The 21,549-nt window shown below is 39.4% G+C and overlaps 2 protein-coding genes across 4 annotated transcripts in view; one reads left to right on the top strand and one right to left on the bottom strand.

Moving 5' to 3' along the window:
* The window catches only part of Arhgef33 (Rho guanine nucleotide exchange factor 33), an 83,281-nt gene extending 71,118 nt beyond the window's left edge, over positions 1–12,163 (top strand). Inside the window, exons 19-20 of the mRNA XM_048353087.1 lie at positions 3,306–3,445; positions 10,519–12,163. Coding sequence (XP_048209044.1) covers positions 3,306–3,445; positions 10,519–10,648 — 270 coding nt within the window. The 3' untranslated portion in view covers positions 10,649–12,163. The remainder of the gene's footprint in view (positions 1–3,305; positions 3,446–10,518) is intronic.
* Positions 12,164–16,466: 4,303 nt separating this feature from the next.
* Sos1 (SOS Ras/Rac guanine nucleotide exchange factor 1) overlaps positions 16,467–21,549 on the bottom strand; it is a 117,748-nt gene continuing 112,665 nt past the window's right edge. For all 3 annotated transcript variants that reach the window (XM_048353084.1, XM_048353086.1, XM_048353085.1), the window contains one exon: positions 16,467–21,239. In XM_048353084.1, the coding sequence (XP_048209041.1) occupies positions 20,748–21,239 (492 nt within the window). In that variant the 3' untranslated portion in view covers positions 16,467–20,747. The remainder of the gene's footprint in view (positions 21,240–21,549) is intronic.

The raw sequence follows: 21,549 nt of genomic DNA, 5'->3' as shown, positions 1-21,549 counted from the left end.
CACCCTTCCATTTCACTCATGTTCAAGTGAATGGGGACAGACTGAGGATCACTAACTCCCTTCATTAATTTTTCTAGCAAGCACTGCCTGCCTTGTATTAGGCTCTGTGCTGATTGCTGAGGATTTAGAAATAGACAACATCCAGGGTCTATTCCAAAGAACTAGCTTCATACATGGAATTGTAAATAAATTGTGGAAGCCCTTTGGAGGAGTATCTAAAACCTTGTTCATAGCCAGGCATAGCGGCTCACACTGTTAGCCTTCCACTTAAAAGACTGAGATAGGAAGAATGCTCTTTGAAGTCATCATGGTCAAAAAAGTCCATAAGGCTCTTCTCTTCAGTTAACCAGCAAAAAGCTGGAAGTGCAGGTGTAGCTCAATGAAAAAGCCAAGTAAGAGAATGAGGCCCTGAGTTCAAGCCCCACCACTGGAACTAAATAAAATCTCTTGAGGGGCTGGGAATGTAGCTTAGTGGTAGAGTGCTTGCCTAGCATGCCGGTAGTCAGAGGCTGTCTGGGGTTATACATGTTTGCACATGTACGTGTACATACACACGTGTTTGTGTATGTATAGTATGCATGTTAGGCATGTATATGTGAGAGTGAATGTGAGTTGGGTGTAGGATAGGGGTTTAAAAACCTCTGGGCTTGGAATATGGCCTAGTGGCAAGAGTGCTTGCCTCCTAACACATGAAGCTCTCAGTTCGATTCCCCAGCACCACATGTGTGGAAAACGGCCAGAAGGGGCGCTGTGGCTCAGGTGGCAGAGTGCTAGCCTTGAGTGGGAAGAAGCCAAGGAAGGTGCTCAGGCCCTGAGTCCAAGGCCCAGGACTGGCCAAAAAACAAAACAAAACAAAACCCTTCTGTTCTCAAGGATATTAGCTCTTTGCTGGTGAGATGTATAAAACTCCTGTTCCATCTCTTCAAATACACTTTGCAGCTCCCATCCCTGCCCAGGAGATCCAGCTAAACCCTAGTCCTTCATATCTTCTTCCTATGAACAAAGAAACAGGATGCTTCCATGGAACTCCAGCTCTAGTGCTGGCTCTGCTGCCAAACAGCAGTGTGCTTTTGGACAGCTCACAATTCTTTTTTTTTTTTTTTTTTTGTCAGTCCTGGGGCTTAAACTCAGGGCCTGAGCACTCTCCCTGGCTTCTTTTGCTCAAGGCTAGCACGCTGCCACTTGAGCCACAGTGCCATTTCTGGCCGTTTTCTATATATGTGGTGCTTGGGAATTGAACCCAGGGCTTCATGTAAATGAGGCAAGCACTCTTGCCACTAGGCTGTATACCCAGCCCCAGCTCACAACTCTTTGATGCTAGTTTTCTTATCTTAAAAACAAGATAGAGGGACTGGGAATGTGGCTTAGAGGTAGAGTGCTTGCCTAGCATGCATGAAGCCCTGGGTTCGATTCCTCAGTACCACACAAACAGAAAAGGCTGGAAGTGGAGCCGTAACTCAAGTAGTAGAGTGCTAGCCTTGAGCAAAAGGCGCTCAGGGACAGTGCCTAGGCCCTGAGTTCAAGCCCCAGGACTGGCAAAAAAATAAAAACAAGACAGAATTTATCTTACCTTCTTCTTCATAGGGATCAAGCCAAACAATATAAAATTTATGAATATGCTTTGTAAAGTATGGAGTGCAATACAGATGCAAGGAATTATCAAGATCATGGTTCCATGTTTCTTAACTTGGGTCCTGATTTCATATCACAAGGAGCATCTGCACTGTACGGGAGGCGCACCCAAGGGGTGTCCCTGTGTGGCCCTCCTGAGATTCTAAGTCCTTGTTGTGTGGAACCTTACTCACCAGGCATTTCAGACAGCACTGTTGTGTGGCTTTAGTCCCTGCAAGCACTTCTGAAAGTGTCCTGGAGCTACTACTGAATGCATTACCTGGGAACTATATCCAGAAAGGGTAGCCAGACCTACTGGATCAAAACTGTAGTATAGAATTTATTCTTAGGCTGGGGATATGGCCTAGTGGCAAGTGCCTGCCTCATATACATGAGGCCCTGGGTTCGATTCCCCAGCACCACATATACAGAAAATGGCCAGAAGTGGTGTTGTGGCTCAAGTGGCAGAGTGCTAGCCTTGAGCAAAAAAAGAAGCCAGGGACAGTGCTCAGGCCCTGAGTCCAAGCCCCAGGACTGGCCAAAAAAAAAAAAAAATTTATTCTTAGATGATTCATGTAAGTATTAGCGCAGGTGGGCAGAAATATAAACCACCATTTTTCATATGTAAGTGCATGAAGACTAAGCTTCATTTCAGAGGCTCTGATTCAGAAAGTCTGGGACAGGTTTAAGACTTCTTTCTATATCTGTTACCTCTCCTTCGTTTAAGTTCTCAAAGTCAAACATATGCTTTCTGGAAAATTCATCCTCATGCTTTGCTTCTCTGTCAACAAGCAGTCATCCGTCTTTTATGAGATTTTTCTGTGTGTGTTTTGGCTTCTTTGGTACTCAGAGTTACTCAGAATTAAGCAGCTAGTTTTAAATTACTTTTAAATCAAAGTCACCTCAAGGTAAATTGTTTGTTCATATATGATATCAATATCTAGTTTGTGCACACATCTATGAACACATCTCACATTTAAAAGAAACCAGTGAGTTCACAAAAGATAGTCTTATTTTTAATTCATTTTACACTCAAAGTCTGAATTATGAATTGAAGAAATAAAGGCATATTTACAAGTTGGAAATGTTAGTTGACATTTCTCAATAGGTCAGACCTTTCAAAGGCTCTTTCCTTTATGCCTAAAATAGAGAGTTAGAAGTACTAATATTACACTGTAGTAATAACATACTATTGGCCTACTTGTTTCCCTCCAAAGTATAACCAAAAAAACAAAATAAAATTCCTAGTGTTACAATAAACAGGGTTTCTTATTATGTGGAAAGAAAAGCATAGCCAAGGACATGAAAGACTTAGTGCTGGCTTTCCAGCAAGGCAGCACTGATGCCAGAATAAACATTTATTTTCTATAGTTTTATAATTAGCTAAATAATTTCCTTATCTTTAATTAGCATCATATCCTACTCCAGGCTGTTTGCTTTAATGTGTAGAAAATATCATATTCAGAAATTTCTTTCCATCCACTGATTTCTTCTTAGTCTAGATATGCTTTAGTTGGGATATGGTGGTCACAGGTAGTTTTTTAGGGTAGGACAGCAAAGTGACAAAAAAGAAAGAAAAAAGAAGGCAAGGGAGGAAGAAATGAAGAAAGAGAGAAAGAAAGAAAGAAAGTCCCACAGCCAGGATTAAATATTTTTAGAAAAAAGTAAAAATCTCTCCTCTTTTGTGTTTTCAGGAGATGCACTTAGAAGACACAGCCCGATTCTGTCCAAAGGAAGAAAGAGAAAGTGAACAAACATCTTTCAGCGATCAAAACCCCAGGCAAGACCAGAAAGGGGGCTTTCGCAGCTCCTTCCGCAAGCTCTTTAAAAAGAAGTGAGTAGCCCTTAGACAAGACAGCATTGTAACTTGTTTCCCTTTGGGCTAAGTCTTGAGGTTTTAACAGTAATGATTACCAAATAGTTTGGTTCTCACACAACTGCTTCAAGTTCAGTGCCTGTACCTAGTGGCCATGATTCCTGGGGGGTGAAGATATTTCTCCTTGTAATCTCCCATAGGAGAAGCAAACTCAACTCTCTGCCCTGGCACATCTATTATCCTTTCCTCCTTGTTCCCAAAGTCATGGCTTCTGAGAGTCATGAGCAGAGGAGATCCCCCAAAGGGAGCTGGGAGGAGTGGGATGCTCTATTGGAGTTGGGCGTAATGGAAGCTCCATTGGAAGTTTTGTGAGGTAATCTCAGCGCTAACTCCTTTATGGGTCTCTACTTATCCTGAGTGCTAGTATACGTTTATTGGGATTTCGGCTAGAGTTTTCCTTGGACAAATGGATTTGGCTTGGGTGCTAGGTTTTGTTTTTTGTTTTTTTTACATCACATTAATAGAGTGTCTATTCTGCATAGGAGACAAAAACTTGGCATTTTCTTGTGTGGTTTTCCTAAGTCTTTGTTATATGAAACATCAGCCACTAGGCGTTTTGGCCAGTGCTGTGTTACAGTGCTGGGAGGCAGGGCCAAACTCTAGCATAAACGTAAGAAGACAGAAATGAACATTAACATTTGACCACGGAGGGATCACGCAGTCTAGCTATTGACTGCCTGAGTGACTCTCTATTACCACTGTCCTCCGGCCTACATCCCTTCCCCTTGGGGAGCTTGCTCTGCTCATTAATTTCTCTTGGTAGAAGTTCTTGCAGTCAGTTTTTAGTTCCAAGCCTTCATATTCTAGTAGATGGAAAAATAAAGGAGTTATTGCTGCTTTAGTAGACTTGCTGGAAAATTACTTTGGCCTTGAGGGTAGAGATTATTGGCTGATTTAGATAATGATATTGGATGGAAGAAAAGGAGGAAGACCTAGAATGTGTTTTTTTTTTTTTTTTCTTTTGTGACTGGTCTAATTCCTCTCCAATGCAGAGGGTACTACTAAGATTAGTAGGTCCCTGATTGTTGATCCTTGCCTGTTGTTACTAGACATTACCAGAGTTATGTAGTTAACCACTACCCAAGTCTCCTTTTAGTGCAATCCAGGGCATGGATGACTGTTGCTGGATCTTCAGCTGCTTTCTTCAGGGATTGAGGAGTTAAGAATTGTATCTCTCTCTAGGCTCATGGACTTAAGATATTTCTTGGCCTAGTGACTATTTCTGTTAGGGTTGATAGGGATGGGAAAACCTAGAAGCAGAGACCTTTCCAGCTTGAGCTTGAGGATTTAGGCTCTAAAATCCTAAGGATTCCAAACTCTTAAAGACACTACTTGAACTTTACCATTTTTTTTTAGCCATAGTATTCCACTGCTATTTATAATGCCTGGATATTGGCTATTGGAAAACCATCTACCACATGTTCCTTTACAAGCTCTGTTTATCAGAGACGTGAAAAAAATGTTCTGCCAATTGCATGAGGCGGAAAGGAGTGGGGCTGTCTTCTCTGTATTTAGGAGCAGAACCAGAAGCAGCGAGTCAGAGGAGGAGCTCCTCAAGAATGTGCCTGCCTAGAACTAAAGCTGATGATCTCATGACAGTGAGATCTCTGAAATAAGAACTAGGTGATTCTGGGCAGGGTACTGTGAAAGGGGTTCCCACATGGCTGGGAGACTGCTCAAGAATTTATCAGAGTAATTTCTAATGTGGAGATTTGCTTTATCTGTTGTTTTACTTTGTTATAGCTCAGACTGAGTAATCATATTTTTTTATCACCTGAAGAAAGAAATGGGTGTGACCTTGGGCCTATGATTTAACGATTCACCAGGCAGCTGGGCACCAGTGGCTCACACCTGTAATCCAAGCTACTCAGGAGGCTGGGGTCTCGGGATCATGGTTCAAAGCCAGCTCAAGCAGGAAAGTCTGTGAGACTTCAGTTAACCACCAAAAACGCTAGAAGCGGAGCTGTGGCTCCAGTGGTAGTGTGCTAGCCTTGAGCAAAAAGCTCAGGAATAGCACCCAGGCCTTTAGTTCAAGCTCCAGTACCAGCACACAAAAAAAAATTCACCATGCAGGAAGACCATATTTTATCTTTGTATAACATCCTGATGTAATGCAGAGGACTTACTGTGTGGCTCCTCAAATTCATGCTGGTTGATTGCTTTAAGTTCTTCTTTTTGAGATTCTTCTTTAAAGGGCCAGCAGATTCCTTTAGTCCTTTTGTCCTTTCTCATAGATCCATCTGCATCAGTCATAGTGTTATCAACAACACTGGCACTATCTTTTGTATTTAAAATCTGCAGTGTTATCTAAGTGGAAGCAACAGTCAGGCCACTCAGATGGTTTTCCCTTGGGCAGGCTTTCCTGGCTTGTTGGATTTGGCATAGGGCCACAGTGAGAACCGTGGGGACTTGACATGGGATAAAGAAGCAGCTTAAATAGCTTCTCCTAAGTGTTTTTATCCAAGGACTATGCAAGTCTATTATACCTCAGCATGATACTATAGAGAGAAAGGGAAGAGGCCTAAACATAGCACAAAAGGGCCAGGGTCTTTTTTTTTTTTACCTCAAATGAGAATACACATTCTTCTTTGCATGCACTATTTTAGACATGGCAGCAGTGGCTAATGCTGGGTTCTAGAATCACTCCAGAGCTGGGCCTGTTAGGTCCAAATGGGCCACTTGTGTCATGTTTGGGGCTCACCGCCTTCCTCCTCTACAACCTTTTAGAGGCTCATTCCTGTCTACACTGACACACTTTTTGTTCCATAGGGGCTTGTTTGGCTGGTGGCCCCACACACCCAGAATGCTGCTTCGGGATGAAGCTAGGCATGGAGCCAGATGCAACAGAAAACCTGAGAAAGGGTTCTCTTCCCTCTGAGGCTGGGAGGGCCGAATGCTCACACCCACAGGATTCAAAGGGGAGTCAAGCTGACATCATATTTTTTTAAGTCCTAAAAAATGCCCATGATATTTGAGGGAATGAATGACCCTTTGATTATTTCCATCTCAGGCACATTTGTCCTAGATAGATAACAGGTCACATAGCCATGAGAGGTGTCAAGAATTTATCAGAATAAAGTTTACATATCTTAAAGTTTAAAAATGTTAAGTGATGGGCTGGGAATATGGCCTAGTGGCAAGAGTGCTTGCCTTGTATTTGTATACACGAAGCCCTGGGTTCGATTCCCTAGCACCACATATATAGAAAATGGCCAGAATTGGTGCTGTGGCAGAGTGCTCTCCTTGAGCAAAAAGAAGCCAGGGGCAGTACTCAGGCCCTGAGTTGAAGGCCCAGGACTGGCCAAAAAAAAAAAGAAAAAGTTAAGTGACTTTACATATTTTAAGTAACAATTTCTAAAAGCCAGGAACAGACCTAATATGGATGGGTGATGCTGGATGTGACATTTATTCCCCCTGCTGTTGAGTAGGATGGAAGGTAAACTATCCCTTCTAGAAAGTTCTATATGGAAGCTGTAAAGGACCTAAACCGAGATTATTGTGAAGGCTCAGGCAAATAGTACTGCATCTTTCATGTGGAAATCGTGCCAGGGTAAACAAGTATTATTGGATGGATAAGTTAAGGGTGTGGCAGTGAGGAAAAGAAACATGTAAGACAATTTAGGAGTAGGGACTGTAGATGGCTCTTTCTCTTTTAAATTCTCAAATTTGTGGAAGGGAGTATAAGATAAAGACTTTGGCATCCAAATAATTTTGTTTTTTCAACAATTCCCTGGCTTTTTAGTATTTTGTGATATGCCTTAGAGTATTTCTATCTCTATCACTACCCTGCCTCTACCTATCAACCCAACATCTATTTTTTAAATTATGCACCAAGAAAGTACTTCTACAGGCTCATATCAATAAATGTCAGGGAGTCTTCTTCCTTTGGTGTCTTCTCAACTGTTTTTGTATTTGTTTAACCATGGCCATGGAACAAATTATATAATAGAAAGCAGGAATACCAAAGAATCAACTGATCATTTTTGCACTTACCCTCTTTGTCTACCTCTTAAAGCCCACCTAAAGCCCTTCCCATTTCTTACCTGCTATGGGGCTCTCTTATATCTCATTTAATTCTCCATATTACTTTAAATTTTAAAGGGATATTTAAAAGGATATTTTAGATCACTTAAACTCTGATGATAAATATTTCTCAATAGGTCATTTGAAATCAGTCATTAAGGGGCTTCAGTATATTAGGTTCTGTCCAGTACAAAGCTCTAGTAGGAGCTTGCCATTCAATGTTAGGTAACTTCACAATGACTACCAGGGCTAACTGGTTTGGCTAAGAGAAAACAGATGACTCCTCCCCACCCTAGCCCTGGAAATCCTTACTCTCTTCTCCATATGCATGTCTTCTAAGGATTTCAAGGAGACCAATTCCTCTTAACTCAGGCTTCTCTGGTATTGGACTCCATCTCTCTCCCTTCCCCAACTCCAAACTTTCCAGGCTTACCAGTAGCAAATCTGTACTTGTTGAATAGCCAACTTGTAATCCTCTTTGTCTCTGTTACTGAATGTAAGGAAAGTTAGTAACAAGACTATTCTTTTTCCCTCTTTCCATCAAATGCTTATATGGCCATGTGTTGGAATGAACTGGCAGCCAGTATACTCTTATCCAGCAAGTGATTGTCTCTTTAGAGTCTGCTTAGATTGCACTTAAGTCAGCCAAGGTAGCTGTGGGAGCTCAAAAGCCATTTCTGTGTTTTTGCAATAGTTCAGACACACCTCTGGAAGAGTCCAGGCATCCATATAACATTCTAAACATTACAAAGAGGTCAGTTAAAGTCGACTTTAAAAAGATGAAAAGGAGGGCTGGGAATATGGCCTAGTGGCAAGAGTGCTTGCCTCCTATACATGAAGCCCTCGGTTTGATTCCCCAGCACCACATATATAGAAAACGGCCAGAAGTGGCGCTGTGGCTCAAGTGGCAGAGTGCTAGCCTTGAGCAAAAAGAAGCCAGGGACAGTGCTCAGGCCCTGAGTCCAAGGCCCAGGACTGGCAAAAAACAAAAAACAAAAAACAAAAGGAAAGAAAAAGATGAAAAGGAGCTTTCTTTCAGTCATGGTGACAGTAGAATGGTAGTCTTGGAAAGGATTAACAAGTTAGCCATTAGTTCATTTGTAGTTAGTTAATATTAAGAATGCAAAGGCATTCAGATACTGGAGAGAAGGAAAGTGAGAAGAGCAATTAAAAAAAATTTAAGTGGAGTCTATGGACTTTAAAAAACTAGACAGGGCGATTTTGGCATTTGTTTCAGAAATGGGAACGCATCTGGTGAAGATTTCTGTGGTCCCTGGGGCTGGTGGTGACATCAAAGCTTTCCCATTTCCAGGTAAACACGGAACAGTTGCATGTGGGAACACCGAAGTGTGACGTGTTGGGTTTTGGAGAGACCAGATGTAGATAAGAGGGGAAATGTGAGGTGATGATTTTTAAGTTTTGATTCATGACTTTCTGTTGAGAAACTTTCATGGGCAAGAATAATTCAGAAGAAACTACAGCCCAATTCATTCAGTTCCTGCTCTCCACTTGCTGCCCCTGAAAAAACAAAAGAGGTGGGCATTCCCAGCTCCTGAACAGAAGGCATAGGCAAAGAATGAAATGGTCAAAATATAGCCTCCTCGCATTTGGGGCAAAACTGTATTGATTAGGGGTGATTTGAATGGAAGTAGGCAGGAGTACTGAGAAGTGAGAGGTCTCTGAGTGTTAGAGAGGGGCATGGGAAGTCTTTTCAAAAGGAGAGTTTAGTGGGTCCCTCAGAGGAAGAGAACATCACCCTATCCAGATGTATTCGAGTTGAGAGATGCAGCACAGAAATACTCCTTACCAAAGTCAAGGCATGGAGGGCAGCTGTGACTTCATCTGTGATACCTCATAGCAGGGCACAAAGTGAACATGCCTAGTCCAGCCATCAGGTCTCCACATAATCAGGATTGTAGTCTGTGTGTGGACCCAATTTCTTTTCTTGAATAATGTAAAAGGATGTTTGAATCTGGCTAGCTAATTAAGTATATAACAGACTCATAATTAACTAATAAAAGTAAAGAATCACAACAAATATACCAACACAACAGTGAAAGAACTTTCACAGTAGTGAATGTACACAGAGGTGGACAGGGACGCATACCTGACTCAACCTCAGCATATGAGAAATTGTGTGGCTGCACAGGAGCTCTGGACAAAGAACTTGTCTCGCATCACTTTCATACATCCTGCATGAGGTCTTTTGATACTGGTTCTTGGCCACAGGGCTAGTGTTACCCATCCTGGCTCAGAGTTTACATTAGGGAAAGGGCCCCAGTCTAGCTGATCAGAGGTTATTTCCAGAAAGCCTCCTCCCTCCAGGGACTTCTGACATGAACAAACGGGAGAAGGTGCAGAGCTGGAGTGGATCACTCGCTGGCTTAACCAAGATCTAAAGGAAGAATGATCCTCGACTGGGGACTCAGATGGACTGATTTGGGTTGTTGACTATTGATTGGCCCTGGTTTCCTTTGTGGTGGCTGAGATTATATAGTATCTCCTCAATCTGATCACTGTACTGATTTCTGCATTCTAACAAATGTAGCATATTTATGTGGCTGGCTTCAATAAACCTTTCATTTAAAAATGAAAACAAGCAAAAGCAAGAGTTTGTAATGCAATGCCTAGATTCAGTGAAGGTCCTAATAGCCTCGGTTGAGTTCTATCCATTTTAATTTTAGGGCTTTGGTATTTTTGTGGTGTAGTTACTTCATTGCATTTTCTGAGTTTTTCTTCCCTTACTACAGTGTAATTACATGGTATCTTACATGGACATATGCAGTTGTCACAACTGTGCTGAGGAGGCATTAGAAAGATATTCTCTTTATGTTCACTGCAAATCCTAGGTAACACATATCCTGAGCCTTAAAATTCAGGAGAGTAAGATTTATTTCAAATCTAGGAGGCAACTGTTTTACAAATGCAAAACAATTTGGATAGATAAAATATTTGAAAACAATTAAAACCAAATCAACCTGTACTTTATCTGTGTGCTGAGATTTTAGGTCCAGTGGATCAGAATACAGGGAAAAAACTAATGAGAATCCCTCAATGGATCCTTCACCCACCAAACAAGATTTCTTCAGAAACCGACTTGCTCTTGCAAATGACCTTGACCAAGGAACAGCTGTGTAAAACATATTTAAAAGTTGTATTGTCAAGTGGTAAGATGAGGATTAAAAAACGTGTATATATCTGTGTAGGAATATATATATATATATCAATGTATAAATCCCCAAGGAAGACTAATATAAATACTTACATATGAAACTAAAATCAACATACAAGACATGAAGAGATGAAGATTAGTCTATGGTTAAGACCTGGCTTTTTGAACATCAACACTTGGGAAAAGGGAACTGAAGACTTTTCACATCATTACAGAAAAACACAATAAATCTGGAGGAAAATAAATGTTTGTAAGAACAAAATCTTGCACCTTGAAGTCATTCCCCTAGCATCATCTTGAGTATGTTCATATTTAACATGGATGTAACTTTTGTGCTTCCTAGATATGTAGCTGATTAATCCATTGCTAAGTGCTTAGACATATAATTATGTCAGGGACCAGTTGAGTCTTACCACGTTATTCAAAAATCCTCAAAGTAATTAATATATAACATCCCTTGCAGGCAAGGGTTTAACCCAAATATATTTTACATATAAAGTCTGAGTTACAAGTACTTTGTGCTTAAATCATGATACAGAGGATCCAAGCTTATTTCATGGTTATAGAAATAAATCAAGAAAGGGAATGATGATTGCTGTAGAAATGGGAGTGGAGACAAAGAAACATTTATCCCTGTGTGGGCTGTGCTAAGGATGGGAAAAGTCTTTCTTTTACGGAGTATGCAGTATTCGAGATCCACTGGTAATCCTGAGAGTCATACATGCTTAGAATCAGAGTATCTAGGAAAAAAGGCACTGATTTAGCCACATCATCTTAAAAAGGGTTTCTTCAGTCTGGACAGAAGATGGCAACAGCACTGGTGCTTTAATATCTCACACACACAATGCTTGCCACAAACACCAGGTCAGAATAAAAACTCAGGGATACATTATTTCACTCCCCCCCTCCCCAAGCTGTAAAAAAACAAAGCTTTTACAGATCATGTAAAGGAATAGTTCAACAAAGCCTGCTTAGCTCTGTGTTGTTTCCACATGTCACAGATAATGAAAATTCCTAACTGGCCCCAAACATTAGATTCTTAATAGGAAAAAATAGGTCTAAATTACTGGTCCCCATTCCCAAGAAATTGTCAAAATTAGGGTATTTGGCTTCCATTCACTCAGTCTTAGTACTCAAATTGACTTCTTTGTATACTGCTTCTCTGTGAACACAGTCTGATAAAATAGAACTTCTAAGTATTACCAATAGTCTTCTCCTGATTTGCTAATCAATTAGGAACTCTTCCTTTAGCATTTTGAGCAATAGGGATCTAGAACATAGAAGGGATCACTGCCATGTTTTTCAAGTTTGTAGCATTTAAGCCAAAGTTTTCATTTCCCTTAAATTAATCCATTTGAAATTAGATTTTTTTTTCTATTAGGCCAAAGTTGTTTGGGGGCACTGCTGGAGAGTATAATGCCAAATCACTTGGACATGGAAAGTGAAATAGAATTCATAACCTCTTAAATAAAAATGTAAACGATACAGTACACTCAACTACACTGAGCTTATGTTTCCCCATTAGCCATAATCTTTCCCGAGGCTGACTCTTGCTTTAATGCCTGCTCTCTAGCTCCTTCCTCTCTCTTTTTTCACTGGTCCTGGGGCTTGAACTCTGGGCTCGGGCGCTGTCCCTGAGCTTCTTTTGCTCAAGGTGAGCGCTCTACCACTTGAGCCACAGTGCTACTTCCACCTTTTTTGAGTAGTTTATGGGAGATAGGTCTCATGGAGTTTCCTGTGCAGGCTGATTTCAAACCATGATCCTCAGATCTTAGCTTCCTGAGTAGCCAGGATTACAGGGGTGAACCATCAGTGCCTGGCCTCTTGGGACCTCTTGTGATATGATTAGCTTATATTTTAGTACCTTCCTAATTAGCAAGTTTCAAGAGCAAGAACTATGCTATCTTTTAAAAATGACCTTACACCTCTAGAAGAGTATATTGATTGGTATGTGCTCAATAAATGGTTGATACCAACTTTAATGATGGTATTGTAATAGGTACAGGGCTACAAAAAATATTTTCCACTCTTAATTTGAAAAAGAGCTTCAAGGTCATCATTTTATCTTCAGCCTTTTACCTTTTTAAAGAAAAAGTATCACAAAGGAAATAAAAGACAATTGTCTTCAGAAAACAGTTTCACTGTGCCAACACTGCTACCTCCACAGTACCTAGCACTAGGAAACTCTAGTTAAGCAGAACCTAGTTGCCAGTTTGTTGTCCTGCCTCATTTTACTTTCGTTCTAGGTAGTACCATAACTTAACAGAGGACATAGGATCCTCAGTAATGGCAGTGATAGTTAATGTAAGGCTGTACTAGGAATGGATTTGGAGTGGGAATTTGACAACCTCTGTATTTGAGAGCTCCAGCCACATTGAGAGGTGCACTTTACACAAGAGACCAACAATATCTTCAGAAAGTGTTTAGTTTGATAAGCAAAAGGAAAAACTGCACCAAAAGATGGTGGTTTTTGCGTAGGTCAGGTTATAACATAACTTTTGCAGCCTTGTAGGATCTACATGCAAACTTAAACAAGAACCCTCTTGTTTTCCTAACCAGAATTGGAAGGTTTAAGAACTAGGGATTTTTGGAGCAAAACTTTAGGGCACAGGGGTAAGATATAGGGTATAGAGTATAGGGATAGTTTAATCTATTCTGAGACTTGAAAAATTGATTGCAAGTAAAATCCTTTGAAAGGTGTTTTCTAAAATACATCTTTCTAAAATACATCTACTCTTCACTTCCTCCAAGGATTTACTCTTGGTATCTTCTCCATGAGAATTCTTGTAAAGGTGCAGAATCCTGAACACTATTTCAATCCTACTGAATTAAAGGTTTAGATAGGGCTGGGAATGTGGCTTAGTGGTAGAGTGCTTGCCTAGCATGCATGAAGTCCTGGGTTCAATTCTTTTTTTTTGGGGGGGGGGTCAATTCTTTATGTGCTAAGAATGTAGCTCAGTGGTAGAGTATGTGTCAAGCATGCCCTGAGTTTGACCCCTATTATCACACAAAAAAATTGGCTCTAAAAGTGACAACCAATTTTATTGTCTCTAGTCTAGACCTTTCCAAACTAGATAAACATCTCCAACTGCCTCTTTGATCTCTTTTAAGATATCTGATCTACTTATGTTCAAACTTGGGTTCAAGTCATAACTTTCCCTTCCATTTGCTCAAACCAAGTCTTGAAGCTATCCTTGACAATTCTTACCCCACACCCAGTCCATCAGTAAGTTGGTTGTCTTCCAAATATATCCCTACTCTGAACCCTCCTAACCACCTCCACTACCTGTTGGGTCGGCCTTTCTATTCCTACTCTTAACCTATCATTATTCTCAACAGAGTAGCCAGAAAAAATCTGATCACACCACTTCTCTACTCAAATCTCTAAAGGCTCTCTAACAAAAGTCAAAATCATTACAACAGCTTTTAGTGCTTTGAACTAGATGTGTTAAGCCTGATGGCGCCTCCTTCTAGTCCACTTACATGCATTCTCCTCCCCACACAGGCAGCCTTTTTCCTGATACACCAGTTATGTTCCTGCCTTGGGTTTTGAACTCATTTTTCTGACTTGGCAAATTCTTCTTAGATACTTGCATGTCTCATGCCTTCACTTCCTACGAGCCTATATATATATATTATTTTTTTTTAACGCAGACTCTGCCCATTCCTTCCCATATCCCCGTTCTCAGTCACCTATGGTTTGTTTTTTTTTTTGATAGCAGTTATAACGTTCTAGTGTTTAATATCCTATTCACTGTGTTTATTACTTGCTGTCTACATCTCACTAGATTATAAATCCCATGAGATGGATGTTTGTTCATTGCTGTATTTCTTAAACCAGAACTGTACTTGAAACAATAAATATTTGTTGATAGTTAGATGAGTCCTTATCAAATGCTTATAATGCAAGGTCACACAAAATCAATTTAAGTGATGATAAATGGCAAAGGACACCTTAAAAAAACAAGTCAACATAAGGCGCTGGTGGCTTATACCTGTAACCCTAGCTACGCAGAAGGCTGAGATCTGAGGATCATGATTCAAAGCCAGCCCAGGCAGGAAATCTGTGAGACTCTTATCTCTAACCCCAGAGAACTGGGAGTGGAGCAGTGGCGGCCCAGGGTGGTAGAGCTAGCCTTGAGCAAAAGACCTCAGGGCCAGCACCCAGGCCCTGAGTTCAAGCTCCACAACCAACAACAAATAAATAATAAAAATCAAGCCAAGATAAATAGCCTCTTAAAAGCTTTATAAAATCAGGCAAACTTGGAAAATATATCCCTCATAACTTTATCATCTGTTAAGAGCATCTACACTAGGAAAGGAATTATGCTTTACAGATATTTACCTTTATATTTCATAGAAGTCCTAGGTAAGTATAGACGAGAAACAGACCATTAGCTTCTTCCAAGTCACTCGTGAACAGGCGTTGATTCCAAAGCACATTACTCCCTTTCTTTCCGATCTTTCCTTCTGATTCTTCCCTTTCTTGCTGAGTTATTAATGTAGAGAAATTAGTTTCCACATAGACTGCAGATTTTCCTTGTCTCCAGTATGTATCAGGAATCTTAAAGTGTCAGACTGGACATAAACTGCCTTTTTGGAATTATATTCTATAAAATCTGCAAAAAGTCTGTCTCAGCTGTGGGACTGGCTCCATTATTCTTGCTCTTGAAACTTAATCACCTACAATCTGAGATGACCTAACATAGTTAAAATAAGTAGGGGAAAAAAAGGTCATCTGGTTAAACCTCAAAAGTAATGGTTTAAGAGCAAATTCAGAAGTCTGATTAATATCAATGTTAACACTATGTTAAATTGATTACCTACAATAATATATCAGTAAAACATGCTTGGATTTCACAGTGGCAAACCAAAAGAACCTATATAAAACAAATATTTATTAAACTAGAAAAAACCCCACAACAGGAAGCAGTGATGGTGGGGAATCACCGGTTCATTTGAGGCATCCCTGCAAGAGGCCCTGCAAATAGGAGAGATGAACAGTCAGTGGTCTCCATCCAGATGATGCCAGTCAGGCGGCTTCTCCAGGCTTCACCTGCATCTGTTTTTAGGTGGCTTGGGGTTTCTAAGGATTCTTCAATTCCTACATTATTTAGTCCATTCTGAATGACTTCCTATAGTTGTGATCTGTGCATGCCAAGCCGAGGAAGAGTTTTGGAGTCAAATTGTCTCATTCTTTCTAGCAAGTCTCAGCCAAATGCCTGCCAGAACTTAGATATTCTAAAATTTTTGAATATATAATTGTTCTCTATAACCTCATCCAGGTATACACAGGCCACCTTACAATTTTTTTTTTTTTTTTTTTTTTTTGGTGCCAGTCTTGAGGCTTGACCTCTGGACCTGGGCGCTGTCCCTGAGCTCCTTTTGCTCAAGGCTAGCATTTTATCACTTGAGCCTTCCACTTCTGGCTTCTTCTGCAATTTCCTGCCCCAGATGGCTTCAAACCATGATCCTCAGAGCTTAGCCTCCTGAGCAGTTAGGTTTACAGGTGTGAGCCACTGGTGCCAGTCTCACTTACAGACTTCTAATCTGAGGACTTGCCACTCAAGACAATCCTGGCATGTGACACGTTAGAAAATATGGAATGTCTTTTATCCTCTTACACTGACTTGTTACAGAAAGAATATCTTCAAAGCAAAACCATGATAAAATGCAAAGTATTTCTCCAAGGAAAGTTTAAGCTAAATAAATAACAATCACTGTTGACTTAAAAACTGAACTTTCAAATAAACACATGCAAAAATAATACACTTGTGGGCTATGTAAGGCATTTTTCTTTATTATTTTTCAGTTTATCTTAGTAATGCCAAAAAAATAACAGCCATTATTTTCACTTTAAACGCAAACCAAATACTGCTGCACACAGAGTACAAAGATTACCTACAAACATGGTTAGGTACAAAGGCCATATTAGATGTATAGACCACACTTCGTTCTTACATCAAAGTAAGACTGACAGAGCATTTTTTGACAATTATCTTAGCAAATAACCGTGCTACTAAACAAAGTCAAGTACACATATGTACACAGACACATCTCAACTAAAATTATACATGTCACTTTGACAAACAAATTCTCTGGTTGTCTCACCAGATATTTGCACCCCAAAGTCCCCTGCCCTAATCCCGCCCCCAAATGCTGACTTGATCTGAAGAAAAAAATTAAGAGATGTTCTTAATTAAAGGCACATTTGGCAGCTACTGAAAGTGGCATGCATCTGACACAGGTGCGCTCTCTCTAAGCCACACCACATGTAACTTCATTTTTATGCATCTTGATCCTTTGAGCGACAGTCCAGTGTGACTCACCTTTAGCTATCTCGCTTTATAATTCTGCAGCAATTGGCTATTTAATGCACTATTTTCATTAAAGGCAAAAGGGAAATTTGCTCACAGTTGACAGAAAATGCACTTTACGGTGTCATAAATGGAAAATAAGGCATGAAATTTATAAGAGAAGGTACAAGTGCTTTTGTTATTTAATCATAGACTTCATGCTTTTTTTCTTAATTAGAATTCAGATTTCATGGGCTCATGTATAGGGGATTATGAAGTGATTTGTAATGAGATATTTCCAAGGAGAAAATACTGAATAAAGTCATCATTACCCTTGTAATTTTACTGCATAATTCTCTTTCAGCCAAACCAACATTAACCTTGTATTGAATGGTAAAGATTAAATAAAGTTCAATACAATTGCAATACTCAATAGTCACACAATATAGGTCAAAGGAATAGGTAAACCTATCTACAGCAGCAGAATACCAAGAAATAAATGGTTATACTGTTTCTGAATCTGAAAAAAAAAAGTTTCCTCAGTATGTACAACACTAATAGATCGGGACAACTCTCTCCCATTTATATTGCTGAGCCACTAAATAATCTGAATTTAAGCTGTCATAGTAAATGAAATTAAAGTCTGAAGGGATCTAAATTTGAGAATTACAAAGAGATCATGATCAATAAATATCAACAGATCTTTATTTTGTATAGAGAAACTGATTTCTAATGACATTAAGGAAGAATTTGGAACTGTAATATAGCCTCCCACTGAAATAGTACTTGCTTGCTAGACTGTTTTGCTGATTGTTAGTGTATACTCTCAACTCATTAAAATACACCTGTGAATTACAGAATAAAAACCTACTAAATACATACCTCCATGCCCAACAACCTTTAGTTAAGCAAACTTTCAATTGTTTAAGACTATCATTTATAGTCTTAAATTACAGTTGGAGGAATGAGAAATATGACCTCAGATTTTGAATACATTAAAAAATATTAGCTGTTCCTGCTTTAGAAAGTGCTTAAGATGTGAAAAGCTTCCCTTTCTATTATATTAGTTATGAGTCAATAAAAATTCAGCCTTGAAATATTCCTTTCATTTTGTGGTCCAATGATAAATACAATATTCCACATTTTGGAATGTGGGTAACAAAAGATCATGCTGCACTGATTACCTTATGTCTTGGATTCAAAAGCCGAATTTTGTAATAATGCATTTTTTTTTTTTTGCCACTTCTTGTCCCTGATTAAGCTCATTTTAGTTACTACTAAGGAGAAATTTATTAGCTAGATAATGTTTCACGTAAGAAAAAGGATACAGTTTTCACCTCCACATAAGGGCATTCAACTGGCATTTTTCTACTCAGTTACCACTACAACAGAAAATATTTTTACCCAAATGTCATACTTCAGAATAAAAATATCCTCTATTCACAATGCATATAAAACTGCTGCACAGTGAAGTGGTCTTCTAGAACCACGGGGTAGAAGAATGGTTCCCTTTGGGAGAAATATGATTAGAATTCCAACCCATTTTTCCTCTTTATAGGATGAGGCGGTCATCACTTTACTGAAGATTAACACACTAGCCAGCGATACTGAATGTGACTCCAATGTGACTTTTCTCAGGTTCTCATTTGGAGTAGGGATGGGATAACCAAAAAGTTAGAAAAAGGATAATCCTATAGACAATTAGGCTGGCCCAATAAAAAGCCATGGGAGATTCTGGAATGTGTATCACAATTAACTGTAGCAGCAATACTAAGTAGGCATAGATAATATTCATTAAATGAATGCTCTTTTGAACACTATGCATCCAAAAGGGGATTTGAAATCAACATTTTAGGACACTTTTAAAAGAGGAGACATTATACCAAGAAAAAATAGCTACTATTCTAGAAATGGTAGGGATACTAAACAAAAAAGACTCAACTCTAACAAATAAATAAGACAGGCTATGATAGGATGGACTGCTTAATGATGCAATTAACATACTTTCTGGTCTTATAGGACTATACATTGTACTATCATGATGTACAGTTAATGCTCTAATAAATATGACAAAAATTATTATGGTACTAGGTTTCCACCATGATGTGGCACTTCTAACCACATGGTTAACAAAAATGCTGAAATGTTGCTTCATTATTCAGCGGACACATGCAGATACTGATGACGCTCTAAGGATGGAATACTTCACATTTCACAGACATTATAGTGGAGAATAATAAAACATTTTTCTCTTCAACAAGTTGCATGCATTTCAGTCACAGTATTTGTTAGACTTAGAAGAGCAGTACATAGGCTTAATGAATAATCCACATTATGATTTCAATGATGTAGGTAGATGTGCTAGAATGAATAGTTCTTATAGAGCAGAAGACCTCAAGCAAGGTAGAATGCTCAATATAAACCTTAACAAACTGTATACTTGTTGCTTAGGAAATAAAAACAAACTGTAAAGTTCTGCTTAAAGACATCCATCCTATTCTAACCAAGTATTTTCCTACATGTCAAACTGCAACTTTAGATCATTCTTTAAAGATTAATACATATATCCAGAAATAGTAACCAGGGCGTACCACAATACGTGCTTTTATGCTTAGTGCTTGTGTGTGTGTTTCAACTGAAAGAAAAAAGAATCAACCATTTTCTCCATATAATAATTTAATATATGCCAGCCAAACAAAGTATTTGTATCTTTATTCAATTAAATTAAAACAGACCTGCCAGGTATATTATATAACATTCATTATATACACATGATCTAGGCAATGCAAGAAGGTAAGTCTAGGTATGCTGACTACTTGACTACAAGTAAAGTATGAATGGTGTCAGTGGTGCCCAGCAAGTGCTCCATTTCACATTGGGTGCTTGCATTTCCATAGTATGGTTAGAAGGACAGCTACGAGCCAGGACATGTTTTACCAGTAAACCTTTGTAGGAAAAGGGGTGGGGGTGACAATCTAGCATAGGTTAACAGTCTCCTAAATATAAATGGTATACTTGACAGTTACAATTCTTAGAAAGTTCTTCCACCGTGTCAATGACACAAAACTTCTCCTCTGAAGGCAACACCACCATGGTTTGTGTGAGGGGACAGATGGGGAATGTTCTTAAAATTGGTATAATTATTTTAAAACAACAACAACAACAAAAAGTACCTCTTTGGTGAAGCCTCGGTACCCATTCAATTCACTGTAATAATCTGTAAACAGGACTGCTGTACAGTGCTGGGCCTTGAGATCAACAAGGTCAGGTACCACAGCTTTCCTCACAGTCCTTTGTATGATTTTTATGAAAATATTCTAAAGTAGAAGAGTAAAGCAAAGGAAAACAAAGGAGGATAGTAAAATCCCTGTTTAAGAATTTTTAAAAGTGCATAATATTTTGAATTATAAAAACTGTCATCATGTGGGCCTGCTGGACACTAGACTATGTTCCCATCCCTTCAACAATAAAGATCACTTCACAAAGTAAGGACTTGCTTATTGGCAATGAAAAGTCCCTTCAATTGATTTTCAGGTGCAATCAGTTGTCCAATTCCTCTACATCAGTCTTTCCATAAACTAAAACTGGAATACCATTTCATTTCATAATTAAAACTACTTTAAAATTCATTGTCTTATACTGCATCTTGAAGTAGAGTCATTAGTGTTTGGAGTTCTCATTTTAACTCCTCAGTGCTGGCACATTCAGTGCATCCATTGCCAGCAATGGATTTGGGGCTAGGAAACTGGACCTCCCAGTTCAGAGAAACTCAGGAAGAATGGGCATTCTCCAACAGTGGCGGTCCATCTCTGTGCATGGATGGGTGTGTATGCTCCCTTTTGTAAGTTTTTGGAGGGAGTTTGGGGATATGTTGAGAAGTGCTTTGACGTGGAGGAACAGGTGGCCCGGCAAGGGGATGGAGGTCCACTTCTTGTGTCAATGGTGGTGATGGCAGATGCCTCCTTGTGCCGTGAGGAGAAGGGGTCTGAGGAGGTGGTGGGGTAAAGGGGGAAGGACTGTTTGGAAAGAAGGCATTGCCATGGTCACTCTTTTTGCCCAAAGGGGGAGGTTGGAGATGTAGTGGTGAGCTTGAAAAAACATCGGGTGTCCTCACAGGTTCTCGTGGTGGTAATAAGGGAGGGCTTTCAGGAGGGTCTGATATAGAGGTCCGGTCTGATACTGAATATCGTGGTGAATAGACTTTTGATGTGGGTTGCCTAGGAGGAATGGCTGGGGGGCTGTCCAAGTGCTTAGACATAATCTAACAAAAAAGAATAAAACACATTAATTAATAATTTATGTAGTACATAAATATATTCAAGAATCAAGTTGGGATTTCAAACATATTATTTATTGGCAGAATACTAGGTATGGAACAGGTAGTTTGCCAGATGTTCTAAATGAGAAATTCTACCAATTCTTATAAAAATAATTTTCCAATGCTCATTTTATGTTTATCTTAAAACTTAGTTTTTTTTATACTGCTTGCCTGTCATGATATAACTTTTGATCTAGAATAAATTACCCACTAATTTTCAATTTCAAAGTTACAATACTAACATGCATGAAAT

Source organism: Perognathus longimembris, chromosome 8 (genome assembly GCF_023159225.1).
Source record: "Perognathus longimembris pacificus isolate PPM17 chromosome 8, ASM2315922v1, whole genome shotgun sequence".
NCBI lineage: Eukaryota > Metazoa > Chordata > Mammalia > Rodentia > Heteromyidae > Perognathus > Perognathus longimembris.
The sequence above is the reverse complement of the archived record's forward strand: the minus strand, read 5'-3'. Positions and strand labels throughout refer to the sequence as shown.